We start from the raw sequence: 20,729 nt of genomic DNA, 5'->3' as shown, positions 1-20,729 counted from the left end.
TACTGCTTGAGCCGCAACTCCATATGTATCTTTTTGCTGATTCACTGGAGATTAGTCTCTGAGATTATTTTGCCTAGGTTGGCTTCAAACTACAATCTTCCCGAGTATTTAGCATTACAGGAATGAGCCATTAGCTAAATATGTCTTTTTAGTGTCATTTCTGCTTCTATCCTTGGCTCAAAATTATAAACCACTGTTTGCTTTATAAAAAATCAACAACCTCCAGAGTTAAAGGCTAAGGATATAACTCAAGTAGTATAATGCTTGCCTAGCAAAAATGAGGCTCTGAGTTCAAATCCCAGTACCAAACCCCTAAAAAACAGTCCAGAATTGTATTAAATGCTATTAGAAATCGATTTATAGTTGCTATTATATATACAGAAATAAAATCTAAAATTATCTTGGCATTGGTGGCCCATGTTTGTAATCCTAGCTATTTAGGAGGCTGAGATCTGAGGATCATGGTTCAAAGCCAGGCTGGACAAGAAAGTTCTCAGGACTGTATATCTGTGGCTCAAAGTGGTAGAGCGCTAGCTTTGAGCAAAAAAGCTCAGGGACAGCACCAAGGTCCCATGTTCAAGCTCCATGACTGACAAAAACAAAATAAAAAACAAAAAAAATCTAAAATAAACCAAACAACTGGGTACTGGTAGGCATCTTATATAATTAAGAGTGTAAAATGCATTATGTGTAAGGTCAAATTCTGTAATTCTCAATAAATACTAACTGTTGCAGTTGTCATTTAAAAAAATAGATGGGGCCGGGAGTGTGGGCTAGTGGTAGAGTGCTTGCCTAGCATGCACAAAGGCCTGAGTTTGATTCCTTGGTACCACATACATAGAAATAAGCTGGAAGTGGTAGTGTCGCTCAAGTGGTAGAGCTCTAGCCTTGAGAAAAAGTCCAAGGAAAGCATTCAGGCCCTGAGTTCAAGCCCCACAACTGGCAAAAAAAAAGGTGTAAAATGCAGCTGTGTGCTGGTAGCTCATGCCTATAATCTTAGCTACCCAGGAGGCTAAGATGTGAAAATTCAAGTTTGAAGCCAGCCCAGTCAAGAAAGTCCTTAAGAATCTTATTTCCAACTATCAAAAAGTCAGAAGTGGAGCTGTGGTTCGGTGACAGAGTACAAAACAGCTCTGAACAAAAAAGCTCAGAGATAGTGCCCAAGCCCCGAGTTCAATCCCCAGGATTGATACAAAAAGAAGTAAACCAGACATGCTGGCTTACCCTGTATTCCTAGAAATTTAGGAGATTAAAATCAGAAAGATTATGGTTTGAAGCTAGACAAGGGAAAAGTTGAGAAAATCCTCATCTTAACCAATTAAAACAGGTTTGCTGGCACACATCTGTCATTCCTGCTATGCAGAAGGCATAAGTAGGAGGATCATGGTCTAGAACAGCCAAGTATAAACACAAGATACTATTTGAAAAATAACTAAAGCAAAAAGGGCTGAATGTGTAATTCAAGTAGCAGAGTACCTACCTAGCATATACCATACCCTGAGTGTAAACCCAAATAACACCAAAAAATGAAAATCTCTAAAAGCATTATTTACTCTTGGGGAACCCAAAGGAGAAAGACCATGGATATCCACTACAGGAGATGGGGGATCATGGTTCGAGGCTAGTCTGATCATAACAGTTCAAGAGATTTCATTTCAACTAATGGCTGGATATAGTTGTGTGTGATTGTGTGTCATCCTTAATGATACATGGAAGCATAAATAGAGAATCATAGCCCAGCATATAGCAAGACACTACCTTGAAAATAGCCAACCAAAAAGAGAATACAGGCATGGACCCAATACTAGAACAAATGTCTAGCAAACATTTAGCCCTGAGTCCAATTCCCCAGTACATTAACAAAGGTTGTTTAGCTTCTTGGTGTGTCTTCTAGAGGGGAAAAGATGACTAAATATTTATTTCTGTAAGAATGCAGAGTATCTGAAGGAATTGTTACCTTGGATGCCTTTAGCATCAATTACCTGTGTAACCAGCTATGAAGATAAAGACATTGAAAAGACAAAAATATGATACTAGCACAAATATATAATCCAAGCTATGCAGGAGGCTGAGGCAGAAGGATCCCAAGGTTTTGAGGTGGGGTGCAAGCCAGGGCACTGGTGGATCATGCCTATAATCCCAGCTATTTAAGAGGCTGAGATCTTAGGCTTGCAGTTCAAAGCCAGCCAGGGCAGAAAAGTCCATGAGACTCCTTTCTCCAATAAACTACTCATAAAAAACCAGGAAATGGTGCTGTGGCTCAAATGGTAGAGCATTAGCTTTGAGTACAGAGAGATTCAGAGGCAGAGTTCAGAGCTCAGGGCCTGATTTCAAGCCTTAGGACAAGCCAAAAAAAAGGAAAAAATGGAAAAACAAAGAGTTGGCAATATAGCTTAGAGGTGAATCACTTGTCTAACCAATAAAACTATATGTTATTATTATAGGTATGGTCCAGATGGTAGAGTGCCAAACTATCAAAGTACAAGGCCCAAGTTCAAATCCCAGTACTGCCTCAAAATGTGGTTATTATTATAAGTATATTAACTTACTCAGAAAACTTTGGGAATGATCTCATTAAATTTATAAATGGATAAAATGAGATCCATGGTCACTTCCCCCAATTTAACATAAATAAAGGACATTATCTTGTTTCTAATATTGTCAAACAACTAAAGCTAATCATGAAATTACTTCAAAAGAGTATATCATTCAATAAAAATAAATGTTTAGATTGTGATCTCTAACTTATTTCCTTAAATAAAGGGTAGATACATACAGATTGATATAGTGTTTGTTATACTCATATGGCAAAAATAAAATAAATGATTTGATTTATATTTATACTAATTGTATATTGTATAAGAATAAGGAGGGCCGGGAGTTTGGCCTGGTGGTAGAGTGCTTGCCTAGCATTCACAAAGGCCCGGGTTGGATTCTGGTACCACATACATAGAAAAAAGCTGGAAGTGGTGCTGTGGCTCAACTGGTAGAGCTCTAGCCTTGAGAAAAAAGTCCAAAGACAGTGCTCAGGCCCTAAGATCAAGACTCTCAACTGGCAAAAAAAAAATAAGAAGGAATACTCTAGTCCTATCTATTTTCTCTTACCCGAGGATTAACAAACACTAAAAAGAGCTGTTTATAGAAGTACAACCTCAAATTTTATTACTTTCATTGTAAGGATATCAAGCCGGGTGCCAGTGGTTCATGTCTATAACCTTAGCCACTCAAGAGACTGAGATGTGAGGATCGCGGTTCAAAGCCAGGCCAGGCATAAAAGTCTATAAAGACTCTTTTTTTCTGCCAGTCCTGGAGCTTGAACTCAGGGCGTGAGCACTGTCCTTGGGCTTTCTCAAGACTAGGGCTCTACCACTGGAGCCAAAGCACCACTTCCAGCTTTTTCTATGTATGTTATGGAGGAATTAAACATGTGTTTTTGTGCATGCTAGGCAAGCACTCAACTGCTAAACCAAACTCCTGGCCCCCTGTGAGACTCTTATCTCCAGTAAACCACCAAAAAACTGGAAGTGGCACTATGGCTCAAAGTGGTAGAGCACTATTCTTGAGCTGAAGAGCTCAGGGACAGTGCCCAGGCCAAGAGTTCAAGCACTATGATCAACAACAGCAACAACAAAAATTTATATATACCAATTAATACCCCAGACTTGTTTCTAAACATAACAAAAAACTAAAGCTTAATTAAGCTGTAAAAAGCACCAGTTAAAGCAAAAATAAACAACGAATATAGTTTTATAAAACTGTAGCACTAATATTAAACAGGATTCACAGAGTTTTAAATTTGCAAAATATCATTGTGTTTGTAGTATGCCTCTTCAAGTAATATAAACAGCTGTGTTCTTTTCTGGTCAATACCTTGGTAGAAGCTAAGTATTCCAGAGCAGGTACATCAAGCTCAATGGCTTATAGTACTTCCCTCCTTGTACTGACCTGAGGCAGTCATTTGTGCTAAGAAGAGCAGGTACACAGATGTAGCATCCAACTGCAGATGTCCCCACTCGTCATCACCCACTACAGTGGCACAAGTTTTGGTGTTGTACTTGGCATGGAGGCTGTCTTTAGTGCTCTGACTATACTTGAAAGACTCTACTTTATCCACCTGAATTTAAAAATGAAACAGTAAACAGAATATTAAAAATGATCAATTCATATGCTATGCTTCCACAGTACTCCAAATAGACATCATTTCATTCTGTCCAGACAAATTGTGAATATTTGAAATGAATTGTGGCTTCTTCCCAACACTAACATAGCTGGAAAGTCTGTTATTATATTTTCCAATGTAAGCTATTCCATTAGGAAATGATTTTAACAAAGGATCAAAACCAGCTATTTCCTGTTCATTTCTTCTTCACATATTGTTATCATCTGAGATTCCCAGTGTTTGTGCGAAAACAGCTTAACAAGAGATATGTATACTTAGGTATTATACATTTTTTCTAAAAACTAAAGTAGGAATTTTGAAGGAAATTAGGGGAAAAGAATATATTTTGAAGAATCAAGCAGGTAAGGAACACATAGAGTGACAGAAAAAAAAAGAAATATGACCAAGGCTGAAGCTATAGATTAGAAGATAAATGCTTAGAACTAGGGATGTAGCTGAGTATTAGAGCGAATACTCAGCCTGTGCCCTGGGTTCACTTCCCAGTACCATAGACATATAAAAATTGTTTGTAGATAAGAAAGTTTACAAATGTGGAGATGATTTATTTCTATTGTAGGTTTGTTGTATTCCCATCACAGTCACTTTAGGAATCTAGGCAATAATTTGTTAAAAATTTTTTTTGATCTTCTCTCCAGATAAATCAGATTCAATGTTTTCCAACATGTTTTAAGACATCCTAGGGTAAACAATTTTAAGTAAAAAATATGGTATATGCACTCTGATGTCTTTTTGAAATCCAAAAATTCTGCTAAGCACCAGTGGCTCACACAGGTAATCCTACCTACACTGGAGGCTGAGATATGAGAATCAAGGAGGTGCGATGCCAGCCTGAGCAGAAAAGTCCATGAGACGATTATCTCCCATTCACCACCCAAAACCAGAAATTGGTGCTGTGGACAAAATGATAGAATACTAGCCATTGAAGAATTTAAAAAAAAGCTCAGGGATAGCAACTAGACTTTAAATTCAAGCCACATGACAGAAATACACATTTCCAAAAGCCTTCATTGTAAAATGAATTTTCCCTAAGTGCTTCTGATGAGGAACTTTATTCCTGTATCATCTTTTACTAAGAATACATGATTATATAGAGAATGATGATAAAACACATTAAAGAAGTCAGATGGGTGAAAAAAGAATGGAACAAAACATTTCAGTGATTACTGAGTGGCAAGATTATGGACAACATTTTTCCTGTCCAAATTTTGTAAAATTAGTGTACTATTTGTGAAAAATGAAAAAAAATAGCTGTAAACATTCCCTAACACATAGATATATTCCTCTGATGTGCTTTTATTAGAGAAGAAGTTGTACCAGTGTCATACCTGTCTGATCATGCAGTGCAGCAGTCCCCTCATTAGTTTCACTACACTCTGCAGAAATAAATGGGAACATGACTGTTATAAACATCTTGAGATACAAGAACACTTACTCAGCAACTGCAGTTGGTACATGACCTTTTGAGAACAAGTAATCCTATCCTGGGTTTTACTTAACATGGCATTTACTTTATTGGTACACCCAAGAGTGGATTGCAGCTAAAAGTGGAATCAAAAGTGACAGTCTGTGATTCCTTCAACTTAAAAAAAAATAAGAATCCATGTTTTTACACATTTGTGAGACAATAAGCTAATCAGCCTAGCAGAGGGCAATCCACTGGGCAAGGGAGCTAACAAAACCACAAGGCACTAAGCATGTTTTAAAATACATCATGTATGGCATAGAAAGTTTTCACCATATTAACTTTTATCCATTCTGAACTAGCCAAGAATTCAGATTCTGATAAATAGAAATTTTTATTCCCTAAAAAATAAAATAAACTGCAAGTCAGAGTATAATAATAATTATTTTTTATAAATAAAAATTCTTATTCCCTAAAAACCTAAATTAATCTGCAAGTCAGAGTAATGGTAAATAGAAATTGTTAGTATGACTCACACTTATCAATAGAAGAACCATGAATCATATATATATATTAACCCTTATATTAATATTTTTAATGTGGTACAATTACTTCAAAGATAGTGAGTAAAATAAAAGCATTTAATCATTTAAAAATTCACAAATTTCTTGTCTCAAGTCATTGCTATTTCTGTAAAATTGATAATTTCTAAAGTATTTTCTTTTCCAATCATAACATACTAAAATCCTGAAAACTAACTATAGACTTATGACATACTAGAAGGAACAATCAGCAAGCAGTGTCATGGGTAGGGAATATGTTTTAGAAGAATACAGCACTGAGAAGCTTCTCTGTTTCTCTAAGATGCTTTCTGCTTCACAGTCAAAGTTACTCCAGGGAGTGCTAGCTCAGAGGTGGCCTCAGTACACCTCTGAAAACTATTCTACTAAGGTATCAGATAGTTCTGTTATAAACATATTCAAGTGGTTCAGGTTCTAGTTTCTTCATATGTAAAATAGTGTAGAAAGCTACTCGCAGATTAAGTTCATTTAGAGATTGTGTTAATAACCCAATGTGGTTGTTCTTATTGCTGCTTCCTTTACTACATTGCCAAAGAGGTGCAATAAGTCAACTATTTCAAAATTTTAAAACTTCAAGAGGGTATATCAGCAACAGGCATGATAAGAATAAGAGCCTATTGCTGGCTGCTGAGTAGCTCCCAGCTACTCAGGAGGCTGAGATCTGAGTATAACAATTCAAAGTCAGCCTTGGCAAGAAAAAGCTCAGGTACAGTGCTCAGGCCCTAAGTTCAAGCCCCAGGACTGGTGCGCGTGCAAACACACACACACACACACACACACACACACACACACACACACACACACAGAATAAGTGTCTATTAAATTATGCTCCAATTCCTTACAATGACATTTTATTGGGGAAAAGTAACTTTTCTTCATAGAATCTCTTTTCTTATATAATTTCTATAAATGGTCCCCTCATCAAAGTAATTAAAAAAAACTTTTTAAAGAAAAGGACAGGCAGTACATGATTTTGTACATGTGAAAGACTAAAATAGTTACTATAAAGTAATGAAACAGACTCTAGCCCCTACAGGAAAATCTCTATCATTACTCTGACCCTCATGACAGAGCAAATCCCATTCATAAACCTGGAAATGGAAAGTATTTAAAATAACCTCCTCCTTGCAGAGACTGTATAGTCAATTCTGACACATGTCACCACATACTTAAAGGATTCCACTTCCATTTTTTTGTTTTTTTGTTTTGTTTGCCAGTTCTGGGGCTTGAACTCAGGGCCTTGGCACTGTCCTTGGACTTTGTCAGAGCTAGTGCTTACCACTTGAGCCACAACACCACTTCCAGTCTTTCCTATGTGTGTGGTATCAAGGAATTGAACCCAGGGCTCCGTGCATGCTAGGCAAGCACTCTACCACTAGGCCACGCTCCCGGCCCTCCACTACTTTTATTTCCTAACACTCAATAAATGAAAGTGGGGAACAAATGTGATGTTTGGATGATCTTTTATCACATCAATGGCCCAAGCCAGGAGCCTGTAGCCCCCTCCTGTCACTCTGCCTACTTAAGAGGCTAAGATCTGAAGATCATAGTTCAAAGTCAGTCCAGGTAAGAAAGTCCGCAAGATTCCTATCTCCAGTTATCCACCAAAAAGTCAGAAATGGAGCAGTGGTGCAAGCAGTAGAATACTTACTTTGACTAAAAAATTTAAAAGACAGTGTCCAGGCTGTGACGTTAAGCCCCACGAACTGCATACAAAAATAGTGTCCTAAAGACACCATTTTTTTTCAAAACAGTATTGCCAATCAACCAGTAAAGCTTCCAGTGTTGTGATATTCTGGAAGAAGTGGGTGTTCTGGACACACTGCATTAACTTCTTTCCTAGGTAACTGTCTTAACCACTTGCCTGCCATCAACATTCGTTACCACAGTCATAACACCATCATCTAAACTTTCTTTAACATAAACAACAAACCTAGGGAATTGTAGCCCCTAAATTACTGATTGCTTTTTACTATTGTTCTCATTAGAAGAGCCATTATCAGCTATTTCCATCCTCAAGTGTTAACTTCTGAGACAGGATAAACCTAATGTGATGCTTCGTATAGTTAGGAATGATGGGAGATCCAGGAGATTTGTTTGCCTTTACAGTGGCTATTTTCTGATTCAGGCATACTAGATGGCAATAACTATATACATTTGTATTTATATAGAATACTTCTACACATAGCAATGATTAGTAGGGTTATACTCCAATAAAACCACATTTATTATAAGAGTCAGAAGCTGGATTTTCCCTGGTCTAAATGGCTGACAAAACTAACTGTATATGAGAATTATCTAGGAAGATTTTGCCCTATAAATACCAAGCTGAATAGTTGGTCAGAAATAAAAAAATGACCAAAAAATTATATCTGACTCATTACAGAGATAGTTTTCCAATCCCTGGTGTGGATTAATGCTGAATCAGGTCAGAAAAAAAAACCTATGAGACCTACTAATACTTAGATCTACAAAATAACTTCATGGAAACTTTAAGATTCTCACAAAAACTTTTTTGAATTTGTTCTCATTTTCATAAACATACCTAAGTGGTTATTTGGGTAGTGTTATTTGTTTGCTATAAGAAAAATTATGTAATAGAAAATTAAAATTTTAGAATGGACAACTCAGTTTCCCAACTTTTGTCAACTTTTTAGAACAAATGGTCATTTGGGAAACAACATATTTCTTCTATTAAAATTGGAAAAATGGTCAAATTGTAGCAGGTTTGTAAATTTTAGTTCTATTGATTCTAATTTCTTGCAAGATAAAGAAACAAATTTTGAGTTAAGCACCTGCAGAAAACTAAAGTTGAATCCTTGTTTATCACCCTGCACCAGGATCAACTCCGAATGGATCAAAGACCTGGAGGTAAAAGCAGACACTGAAAACACTACAAAAAGGAATAGGAGATACACTAGGTCTCCTTGGCACACGTTGAAACTTTCTTAATAAAGACCCAGAAACAAAACAAATCAAAGAAAGTCTGAATAAGTGGGACTGCATTAAACTGCAGAGCTTCTGTATGGCAAAGTACATAGCTAGCAAACTAACTAGAAAACCTACAGACCGGGAGAAGATCTTCACTAACCATATAACAGACAAAGGCCTCATATCTAAAATATATCAACAGCTCAAAAAATTGAATCACTCCAAAACTAATCTCCAAAGAAACAACCATCCCATTAAAGGATGGGCCAATGACTTAAAGACAATATTCTCTGAAGAAGAAATAAGAAATAAATAAATAAGAAATAAGAACTAAGAAGAAATGCTTGACATCTCTAGCCATAAAAGAAATGCAAATCAAAACAATTCTAAGATTCGACCTCACTCCAGTTAGAATGGCCATGATCAAGAAATCTTGTGGCCAGGAGTCATCACTACTACACTGCTGGTGAGAGTGCAAACTCGTTCAACCACTATGGAAAGCAGTATGAGGGTTCCTCAAAAGACTAAACATAGAGCTCCCCTATGACCCAGCAATTCCACTACTTGGCGTTTACCCAAAAGTCCAGAAATAAGGACACACTAAATCCACTAGCACAATGATGTTCATTGCAGCACTATTTACCATAGCAAAGATATGGAACCAACCTAGATGCCCCTCAGTTGATGAGCGGATCAACAGGATGTGCGTTATATACATAATGGAATTCTATGCTGCTGTCAGAAAGAATGGCATTGCCCCATTTGTAAGGAAATGGAAAGACTTAGAAAAAATCATAATAAGGGCCGGGAGTTTCACCTAGCATTAACAAAGACCCGGGTTTGATTCCTCGCTACAACATACATAGAAAAAAATGCCAGAAATGGTGCTGTGGCTCAAGTGGTAGAGCTCTAGCCTTGAGGAAACCCAAGGAAAACCTCAGGTCCTGAGCCCAAGCCCAGGATTGACAAAAAAAAAGAAAAAAATCATATTAAGTGAAGTAAGCCAGACTCAAAGGAACATAGGTTCAATGGTTTCCCTCATTTATCATATTCTAGAAACTTTGGGCTCTCCTAGCAGAGATTTACAATAGAGCAAAACCTAGATACATAAGGCCATATAGTATGACCCTAAATGAAAGGGCCTCCAGGATATAGAAACAAAAGCCATATAATAAGTGATTGTTGTCCTTAATGTACTATGTTATCTCTCATCTCTCTTTTTTTTTTTTGCCAGTCCTGGGCTTGAGCTCAGGGCCTGAACACTGTCCTTGGACTTTCTCAAGGTTAGAGCTCTACCACTTGAGCCTCAGCACCACTTCAGGCTTTTTTTTTTTCTATGTATGTGGTACCGAGGAATTGAACCCGGGTCTTCATGCATGCTAGGCAAGCACTTTAACCACTAGGCCAAACTCCCGGGCCCATCTCTCATCTCTTTTGCTGTCCCTTGGTTATCTCATATTGTTACAGTATTTTACCTTGTTATCTGATATATTGTATGTATGTTTATTTGGTTATTTGAAATAGGATAGGGAAGGGGGAAAACAAGATGAGGGATGGGGGTGGGGAGAGGGAAATGGGGACGAAGACATGAGAAAGGGGGTCAATGTTTGTGAATTAATACACCTTCTATCTGGTGAGTATAATGTGACCCTTCTATTAATTACAATAAAAATATATGAAAGAAAAAAAGTAACAAATTTTGAGATCAAAATAGCAAGATTCTCATAGTAGAAAAATTTTTAGGGATAATTAACAAATGATTTATTAACACTCATATTTTCCATAATTTTTACAAATTAATTATAATAATTAACCTGTTCCTTCTTGGATAGAAAAAAACATTTAAAATTCTGGCATATTTTTCAATGTATTTCTCAGTAATGGATTAAGGACTGGAGACATGGCTCAAGTGTAGCTTGAAGCAAAAGCAATCTTCACTCTAACTGAAAACAACACAGTGATACTTGTCCCATTGCCAAAAACAAACCAATAATGTGTTGGTGCCTTTAAAAATAATTGGTCTGATTTAGAGATGAAGATTAGAATCCAGATTGCCCAAACTGCAAAGGGAAGATTCCAGAAGAAAAAGGGTTGATATAAAGAAAAGCTTTATCACTAATAGAAAAGAATCCATTTACATCTTAACAACTGTCAGGAAAGAATCTCAACATTAAAAGCCCTTGTGTCTCAGAAGACTGTTTTCTTGGATTTTCAAGTTGAAGCAGTTTCTTTTGTGAGAAGTGCCTTAAAAGTTGGCTGAAAGGCCCCTTCTGACTCTGACCTTACTATGCTCAGGAGTGGGATGTGGTGAGGTAACAGGCTCTCTGAAGCAGCATCACAGCTATGAAAATCAACAAATGTGTGTCTAGTGTGAACGATCTGCTGATTTGTTTCAGGTATACTCATACAGATATCAACAATTATTTCAAAAAATGAAATAAAACAGTAGAAATCTGCCTCCAAGTATAATTCTCAGAGTTGAAAACAGCATAGACTACAAAATATATTAATTTAGAAAGATAGTTTGACATTTTAGGAAAGATACTAGGCTAGGATTTTTCAAGGTAATTAATGGACTGTACTCTCCTCAGAATCAACAAATTTTAAGTTTCCACTGCAAGGAAACTCCAGTACAATATTGAAAATGTAATTTCAGAAGATAAAGAAAAAAGATACATTTCCTTTCATCATTCTTACTTCGCACAACCACACATAGCTCCAGATCTGTCCATTTTTTTTGTTAGCATATGGGGCTTGAAGTCTGGACCTGGGCACTGTCCTTTAGGCCTTTAGCTCAAGGATAGCACTCTACCACTTGAGCCACAGCATCACTTTCGGTTTTCTTGTAGTTAATTGGAGATGAGTCTCACAGATTTAGTCCCTGGGCTGGCTTTGAATTGTGATCCTCAAAACACAGCCTCCTGAGTAACTAGGATTACTGGTGTGAGCCACGGGTACCCAGCTTTTTTAATTTTTTTCTTTTGAGTACCTGCTCCAGTTCATAGGCCTTGGCCTTATCCTCATCCCGATCTGCATTCTTCCGGTAGGCCAGTCCCAAACCCCACACAGCCAAGATACTGTACACATTATCTCTGACCCAGGCATCTTTCTGATCAAGGCTGGCTGGAAGCAAGCCAGTCACTGGATTCTGTAAGGATGAGAAAAAGAAAAGGCAAGCTATCCAGGGTGCTAATGGTAACCAAATCTATGAACAAGTTACTTGGGAAGTGATTTTTCTTCAGTTTTCCTGCTCTTGAAATCATAATTTTTTTCTTCTACTGTCCTCCCAGCTTTTCTGAAGTACAGCTGACCAAAGAAAGTTCCATATTTAAAGTATGCAACCCAATGATTTGACATATGTATTTATTGTGATATAATTACCACAATCAGGCTAAATAAATTCTCACCTCACATAGTTGCCTGTCTTTGATGTGGGGAAACTGCCTATCCTCTTAACAAATTTCAAGCATAAAAATGATTATTAAGTCATCAAGTCATCAAGCTACTGTTCATGAGGTCTTCAGGACATACTCATCTTGTAATAGAAATTTTGTAGCTTTTTCAGATGCTACTTTGAGAAAGGAAAAGAACTGTCTTAAGCCTTACAAATACAAAATTAAAAATAATTTTAAAGGTAGTAACAAGAACATTATTAAGGGTATTATTATAGGGTATTATTAAGAGAAATGTTATAGGCTAGAAGTGCAGCCTAGTGATAGGATGCTTCGGTTCGATTCCTCCTTACTGCATACTAAGAAAAAGCAGGAAGTAGTGCTATAGGTCAAGTGGCAGTGCGCTAGCCTTGAGCAAAAAGTGTTCAAAGACAGTGCCCAGGCACTGAGTTCAAGCCAGAAGACAGAAAAGAGAGGGAGTGTGTGTGTGTGTGTGTGTGTGTGTGTGTGTGTGTGTGAAGAGAGAGAGAGAGAGAGAGAGAGAGAGAGAGAGAGAGAGAGAGAGAGAGTGTTTTAACTGTAGTAAGAATCTGCTACCCCCAAAAAAAACTAGCAGTGAAAGAACAGAAAATATATTAAAAGTATATAAAAGCCGTGGTGGTGGTGGTGATAAATGTATGCAAGGTCAGCATTGGGAAAACTTAAGTAGGAAGATGAAAATTTAGAGGTCAGCCTAAACGAACTGCGTGGAGACTTTTTTTTTTAAAGCATGTGTGAGGGGTCTTCACACATAATTGTGACCTTTACAGTAGTCATCTTAAGATGGCTAAATGTCTGTTCCCTTGCTTCTTTTTGCCAGGGAGGGTGATGGAAATGAGATCCAAATCTGGGGGCGAGAAATTTCTATAAACAAGTGTCAACACTTCTTCCAACTGTGTCCTTGGAAACCAGCTGCAGCTCCAAAACCGTCCATCAGGGGATCATGGCTTTTCAGGTCTGCTGTGATTCTTTCCAGAGCCCCACACGTCACTTGCTTTCCTTTCTTTCAGGATCCATTAAAACCTGTCTATTAAGCTTACTACCAACCCTCCTCCCTCACCAACAGAGGAGAGTTCAACCAAGGTCTCTAATCCAGTCTACCAAACTCTACAGTGGCCCAGCTGGAGGGAGGGAAGGACATATACATGCGCGTGCGCAAGCGCGCGCGCGCGCGCGCGCACACACACACACACACACACACACACACACACACACACACACACACACACACACACACACACACACACACACACACACACACACACGCAGGCACATACAAGGATGAAAGCAATCCCAGGATCTCTTTCTAGTCCATCACCCCCTCTGCACACATTCTCAGTGATTCCTGGGGTCACCCCGGAACACATACCTGATGGCACAGGATGGTTTGATGTACAAGTCGAGCATAGCCATCTAGCCTGACCCCGGAGTTACTCCGGCTTCTCATGTTCGGTTTAGAATCTCCTTGGAGCCACTAGGAGAGGTCCCACAGAGGCCAATCGCCCTAAGGAAGAGGTTCAATGGTTTCTGATTTGTGAAGCCGGAGTGCCAGGAGCAACGGAATCTTATCCAGTGCTACAGAATCTTCCCCAAGAGCATTTGGCCCTTGAGCCCGAGGGTCCCACAGAGGTTCCGGAGACCAGCACACCTCGAGCCTCAAGCAGTATCAGCGCCTGCTACCGCGACCCGGCGCCACTTGCGGTTACTTTCAGTCCCTTGTGGCCTCCGTGGGTGAATCAGGCATCCTTGGCGCCCCAGAACTGGCTGCCCGGGGACAAACAGCAGGTCAACCGCTGCAGCAGCGCCGCCCCCGCCCCCACTTTGCCTGCTTCGCGAGTAGGGGGCGGGGCAGAGGCAGGGGGAGGAGCGGGGGCGGAGGCGGGGCTTCCTCCACCGGTCTTGGCGGCTGCGCATTGGGATCCAGGGACTCCGCTGCAAGCCCGCCCCGCTCCAGAGAATGTGTCACCTTAGGCAATGTGCTCTCCGAAGTTTATTTTCGAAACACTTCAAGTGACTATTTTAATTTTCCACGCTAGCTGAATACATAGGATGTGAATCGTGTAGAACTCGAAGGAATCTATGCTAACTTCAAAACTGAAAGGAAAGAGGTATTTGAGTTCAGTGGCCAAAGAAATAGATTTCTGCTTCTTTCAAATGCATTTTAAACTTTCAATCCAAACTTCAAATAAACTCTGGAAGCAAAAACAAACAAACCCGAAAAAACAACAAACATCCCGCAATACCTTAGGTCTTAGCAACCGAGGAGTTGCTGGGCTTGGGAAAATGCAACATTGACAGGCTAGGAGCTAGATTAGGAGCAAGCATCGCCCCAGGGCGGCCTTGATTGAGCAAGAGATAGATTGCTTTGCTTGGCTCCCTCCTCACAAGTAGCTCCATAGTCAAAAGCCACCAATACTTGCCTGAAAATAAAAGAGGAAAAGGAGATCTGTATAAACCTGGATCCCTGGCTTTTCGGGAAATCTATCGCAAATCTCAGGGTCACAGAGCTCCAGTGTTTTTGCTCCCTCTGACTACTGGCCCCACCCCCGCCCCCACCCCCACCCCATGCTCTGTTTTTCCAAACCCAGTTGTTCACTCGCAGCTCAGCATAAGCACCAGCTGCTCTATGAATTGCCCACTGGGAAAATTAGATCGGGTGACCTTTTGAGTTGTAAGCCTGCCCTTGTCACCTCAATCTAGCCACAGTGATTTTGCATTTTCCTTTATCCCTTTTTCTTCTCTTGACAAGCTCTCTCCATTCTACACCCCAAATCCCAAACTCATTACCCTATGCAATTGAGTCTAAAGCCAGGCACCTCAGAAGACCATTACTAAGCATTTTATAATGATGCTTGTCACCGGATGCAGATGAGGGCTTACGAAATTTCCATCTAAAAGTAGGGACTCTTCACTTGAGCTCTTGATTTGGATATCAGAATAAGAACTACTGGACAAGTCGGAATGGTAACAAAACTTGGCAGAGCTTCATTAAGTAAGGAAGCAAGCACTCGCAGATTTTAAAAAAAGCAGATTAAGTTGAAAGGCAGAGGCACACTCACAGAATGTATATGCTTTCAAAGGGAGAGAGAGCTCTTTGACATCAGGGGTAATTACATGATAAAGGTAGAGGGGATTGACTTGAAAGTTATGCAAAGATAGGTGTTTGTCTTTGTTCATAATCACTGTTGGTGTTACACTTTTGCTACTTGGGCTCAGGGTCTCTGAGACTGACCTGTACTTTAAATATATGACCATTATATTTGCACCTCCCTTTTAGTAAAGGATGCATTTTGCATATATTTTATTTTATTTATGTTTTATTGTATTTTATTGTCTGGGTAATTTATAGGGGGGTTACAGTTACATTCTTCGGGTATTCGGTACATTATTTCTTGAACATTGATACTCCTACTCATCTTTTTGTCCTACTTTCTCACCCCCACCCCTCCCAAGCATCTTGATTCCATATATTTTATTTATTTATTTATGTATCTATCTATCTATTTATTTATTTATTTATTTATTTATTTATTGCCAGTCCTGGGGACTGAACTCAGGGCCTGAGCACTATCCCTGCGCTTTCCTCAAGGCCAGTGCTCTACCACTTGAGCCACAGCACTACTTCTGGCTTTTCTATGTATGTGATTCCGAGGATCAAACCCTGGTCTTTTTGGATGCTAGGCAAGCACTCTACCACTAGGCCAAACTCCCAGCCCCTATGCCATATATATTTTTTTGGCGGGGGGGGGGGGGGGGGGGGGGGGGGGGGGGGGGGCGGAGGGGAGTCATGGAGCTTAAACTTGGCCTGGGCCCTGTCCCTGACCTCTTCAGCTCCAGGCTACCGCCCTACCCTTGAGCCAAGCCCCACTTCCTGTTTTCTAGAGATTAATTGGAAATAAGAGTCTCAGGTCCATTTGTGCACGGGCTGGCTTTGAATCTTGATCCTCAGATCTCAGCCTCCTGAGTAGCTAGGATTACAGGAGTGAGCCACCGTGCCTGGCTTATGCCATATATTTTTAAATCAATGTTAATCCTTGAGATAAAGAATACATTAAGCAGTACGGCAGTCCCTCAAAAGACTAAACATAGAGCTCAGCTCCCCTATGACCCAGCAATTCTACGACTTGGCATTTACCCAATCATCCAGAAACAAGGATATACTAAATCCACTAGCAAAATAATGTTCATTGTAGCACTATTTACCACAGCAAAGATATGGAACCAACCTAGATGTCCCTCAGTTGATGAATGGATCAACAAAATGTGGTATTTGTACACAATGGAATTCTATGCTGCTGTCAGAAAGAATGACATCGCCCCCTTTGTTAGGAAATGGAAAGACTTAGAAAAAATCATATTAAGTGAACTAAGCCAGAATCGAAGGAAGTTAGGCTCAGTGGTTTCCCTCATTTGTCATAATCAGTAGAAACCTTGGCTCTCCTAGCAGAGATTTGCAATAAAGGAAAACCTTGATACATAAGGCCATATAGAATGACGCGAAATGAAAGGACCTCTAGGATATAGAGACAAAAGCCATATAATGAATGATTGTTTAATGTACTATGTCATCTCTCATTTCTTTTGCTATCCCTTGGTTATCTCATATTGTTATAGTATCTCACTTTGTTACCTGATATATCAGATATATTTGTATTTGGTTATTTGAAATTGGATAGGGAAGGGGGGAAACAAGATGAAGAGTGGGGGTAGGGGGGAGGGAAATGGGGATCAAGACATATGAAAGGGTATCAATGTATGTGAATTAATGCACCTTTTATCTGGCAAATATCATGTAACCCTTCTATTAATTACAATAAAAATATATGTAAAAAAAAAGCATACATTGCCCTACAAATGTTCGTCCTTTGGGATAAGCACTTTGTCCCAGGAGGAGCCATTTTTCCTAGTATTTGCTTCTCTAGGACACGTTTTTTTATTGTTATTGTTTTGTTTATTAAATGATGTCCTTTCTCAGTTTTAGAGCACTATTTGGGTTCAGCAGGCAAGGTCAGATGGAGAAGACTGTTCTTGCTCTTTCTTTGTCCTTGTGCTAATAACGGAAGCTCATGAAACAGTGCAAGGAAGACAATTCTTCTATGTTTCTAAATACCCTGTTAAAGTCCTGGCTGCCCATTCACCTGATTTTCCCAAGTCTATCCTGCCTCAATGATGAAAAAGGAGGGAATGCTCATGAGCTCAGTAATCATTCAGTACACAGACTGAATTCTCAGGCAATCATTGCTCTCACTACATAGGCAAATGGAAGGCCTGACAAAGCCACTTCCAGACCTCATGTATAGGATGAACTTCAGGGGCCAGTAGTTTGGCCTAGTGGTAGAGTGCTTGCCTAGAAAGCACAGAGACCTGGTTCCATTCCTTGGTACCACATACATAGAAAAAAGCCAGAAGTGATGCTCTGGCTCAAGTGGCAGAGCTCTAGGCTGGAGAAAGCCCAAGGATAATGCTTGGACCCTGAGTTCAAGCCCCAGTTCTGGCAAAAATAGAAAAAGGGACTTCATTTAGCAAGGAATGTCTCTACTCTTTTCTCAACTCTCTAGCATCTTCTCCCCAGCCTGTAGTCTCTGAAACTTTTTCTCTTCCTTTTCAAGGGCCTGCATCTTCTTTTTCTTTTTCCTCTTGCTGCCCTTCAAGCACTATTACAAAATATTAAAGCACTGCACATTTACTTAAGGAAAGCATAGGAAGGTATAGAAAAGATAAAACAAGGGAATTATTACCCATAATGCTTCCCTACAACTACCTATTGATTTCTTTTTGTTGGTCATGGGCATTAAAAACAGGGCCTGCACACTGTCCCTGAGCTTGTTTGCTCTATCACTTTGAGACACACCTCCACTTCCTGCTTTGAAGTGGTTAATTGAAGATAATTCTCTCCAGACATTCCTCCTCCAGCCGGCTTTGAGCCACGATCCTTAGATCTCAGCCAACTGAGAAACTAGAATTACAGGCATAAGCACCAGCTGTTAATATTTCAATCCATTTTTTCTAGACTGTGTAGTCCTTCTGCATAGACCCATATTCATAGAAGTGTATGACTAGAGGACCCAGAGTTTGGTCTAGTGGTAGAGTGCTTGCCTAGCATGCACGAAGACCCAGGGTTGATTCCTCAGTACCACATGCATAGAATACAAGCTGGAAGTGGTGCTGAGGCTCAAGTGGTAGAGCTCTAGCCTCGAGAAAGTCCAAGGACAGTGCTCAGGCCCTGAGTTCAAGCCTGGGACTGGAAAAAAAGAAAGAAGTGTATGACTAGAATAGGTATGGCCAGAGATGGGGTGTCACTAAGCAAAGGAGCTGATTAGCACTCAAGAAAGAGACTTTGCTAGATGGCATTGCCCTCCAACCTCAGTCCCATCTTCTGGACTTCAGTCTTGCAGTCTCAGAAAATTGATGTGGGAAAAAATATTACAAAATTGTTCAGACTCAGGAGGCTGACTTATGATGATGATATAATACCTGATTCAAGAAATCCAGGATGCTTGTTTGTAATAAGAAATAGAACTACAGCACAGTTTACATTGGCCTGACCACTATATTTTCTTCCTTCAGTGATATGTAAGCCTCATCACATGCCAGTACAATTTCATTTTATGTAATGGTCCTATTAAATAAATATTGTTATTAAAATTACCATAGAGAAGGAGAAACTAAGGCAGGTGAAAAATTAACTGAACACTTGCTCTTTTTTTGCTGGTTTCATTGGCTCTTCCTGAGCTATGTCTCCATGGTCTATCGAAACATTCTTTAGATATATCAAATTGTCAGTCAAGTTATAGTCAATTACTATCAGTATAGAAGCCATGTGCCTTTAAAAATTATTGATATATGAAAACATTTACAGGGGAGTATGTGCTATTTTATGTTTATTTTTCTTTTCCTGGGACTTGAACTAAGGGATTTCTGCTCTTTCTCAGATTTTTTGTTCACCTCTGGCTTTTTGCTAGTTAATTGGAGATAAGATTCTCATGGATTTGTCTCCTTAGGTTGTCTATAAACTTTGATCCTCAGATTTCAGTCTCCTGAGTAGCTAGGATTATAGCCATGAGTCACCAGCTCTTGGGTTAATTCCTTTCTAATATCTGGATGCAGAGGTTCATGCTTATAATCCTAACTAATGAGGATCTCAGCAGAGGCTAGCCTGGGAAAAGGCCCATTTTAATGGAGGTTCACTTCTTCCCAGATATGATAAACAGGAGGATTGCTGTCCAGGCTGGTCCAGGCAAAAATGCAAGGCCATTTTTCAAAATAATGAAAACAAAAAGTGTTAGAGCACAAGGCTATGAATTAAAACCAAAACAATCCTCTTAAAATGTAAAAATGCATCACAAAGCATTGCGCTAATGCTAATAAACAGATGACTTAGAGGATAATGGTTTATATAGCATTTATTTAGTCGTGCTGGTCCTGTTGCTTGAATTCAGGTCCTGGGCACTATACTCGACCTTTTTTTTTTTTTCCTCAAGGATGGTGCTCTAAAGATCAAACTGTAGCTCTCCTTTCAGCTTTTGTAGTGCTCAATTGGAGATATATCTCACAGACTTTTGTGCTGGGGCTGACGTTGGGCCTATATCCTCAGATCTCAGGATTACAGGCATGAGACGCCAACACACAGTTTATAATTCTTCTTTCCTTTTTTTCCAGTCCTGGGACTTGAACTCAGGGCCTGGGGACTGTTCTTGGATTTTCTCAAGGCTAGCGCTCTACCACTTAATCCACAGCACCACTTCTGGCTTTTTCTGTGTATGTGGTATCAAGAAATTGAACCCAGGGCTTTGTGCATGCTAGACAAGCACTCTACCACTAGGCCAAACTCCTGGCCCCTCAATTCTGATGAAGACAAATGTATACGTTGTTCGGGCATGAACTCAGGGCCTGGGCACTGTCCCTGAACTTTTGTGCTCAAAGCTAGCTGTCTACTACTTGAGCCACAGCTCTACTTCTGGTTTTTGGTAGCTCAATGGAGATAAAGGTCTCATGGACATTCCTGCCCAGGATGACTTCATACTGTGATTCTCAGATCTCAGCTTCCTGAGAAGCTGGAAATACAATAGTGAGCCACTCATGCTTGACTTGCCTTTTGTCTTTCCTTAGGTATCTGGTAACTCCAAAGGATATATCCATCTAAGCTGAGTGCCAGTGGCTCATATATGTAATTGTAGCCATTCAGGAGGCTGAGAACTGGAGGA

At 39.6% G+C, this 20,729-nt stretch overlaps 1 protein-coding gene across 2 annotated transcripts in view; it reads right to left on the bottom strand.

Moving 5' to 3' along the window:
* The window catches only part of Phka1 (phosphorylase kinase regulatory subunit alpha 1), a 141,321-nt gene extending 127,018 nt beyond the window's left edge, over positions 1 to 14,303 (bottom strand). For both annotated transcript variants that reach the window (XM_090326737.1, XM_090326738.1), the window contains exons 1-4: positions 13,895 to 14,303; positions 12,084 to 12,242; positions 5,506 to 5,553; positions 3,946 to 4,114 (exon numbers count right to left, since the gene is read on the bottom strand). In XM_090326737.1, coding sequence (XP_090182863.1) covers positions 3,946 to 4,114; positions 5,506 to 5,553; positions 12,084 to 12,242; positions 13,895 to 13,972 — 454 coding nt within the window. In that variant the 5' untranslated portion in view covers positions 13,973 to 14,303. The remainder of the gene's footprint in view (positions 1 to 3,945; positions 4,115 to 5,505; positions 5,554 to 12,083; positions 12,243 to 13,894) is intronic.
* Between the last annotated feature and the right edge of the window lie 6,426 nt (positions 14,304 to 20,729).

This window comes from Megascapheus bottae, chromosome X (assembly GCF_031878675.1).
Source record: "Megascapheus bottae isolate mThoBot1 chromosome X, mThoBot2.hap1, whole genome shotgun sequence".
NCBI lineage: Eukaryota > Metazoa > Chordata > Mammalia > Rodentia > Geomyidae > Megascapheus > Megascapheus bottae.
Note: the sequence above shows the minus strand (reverse complement) of the source record. Positions and strands in the feature narration are given on the sequence as shown.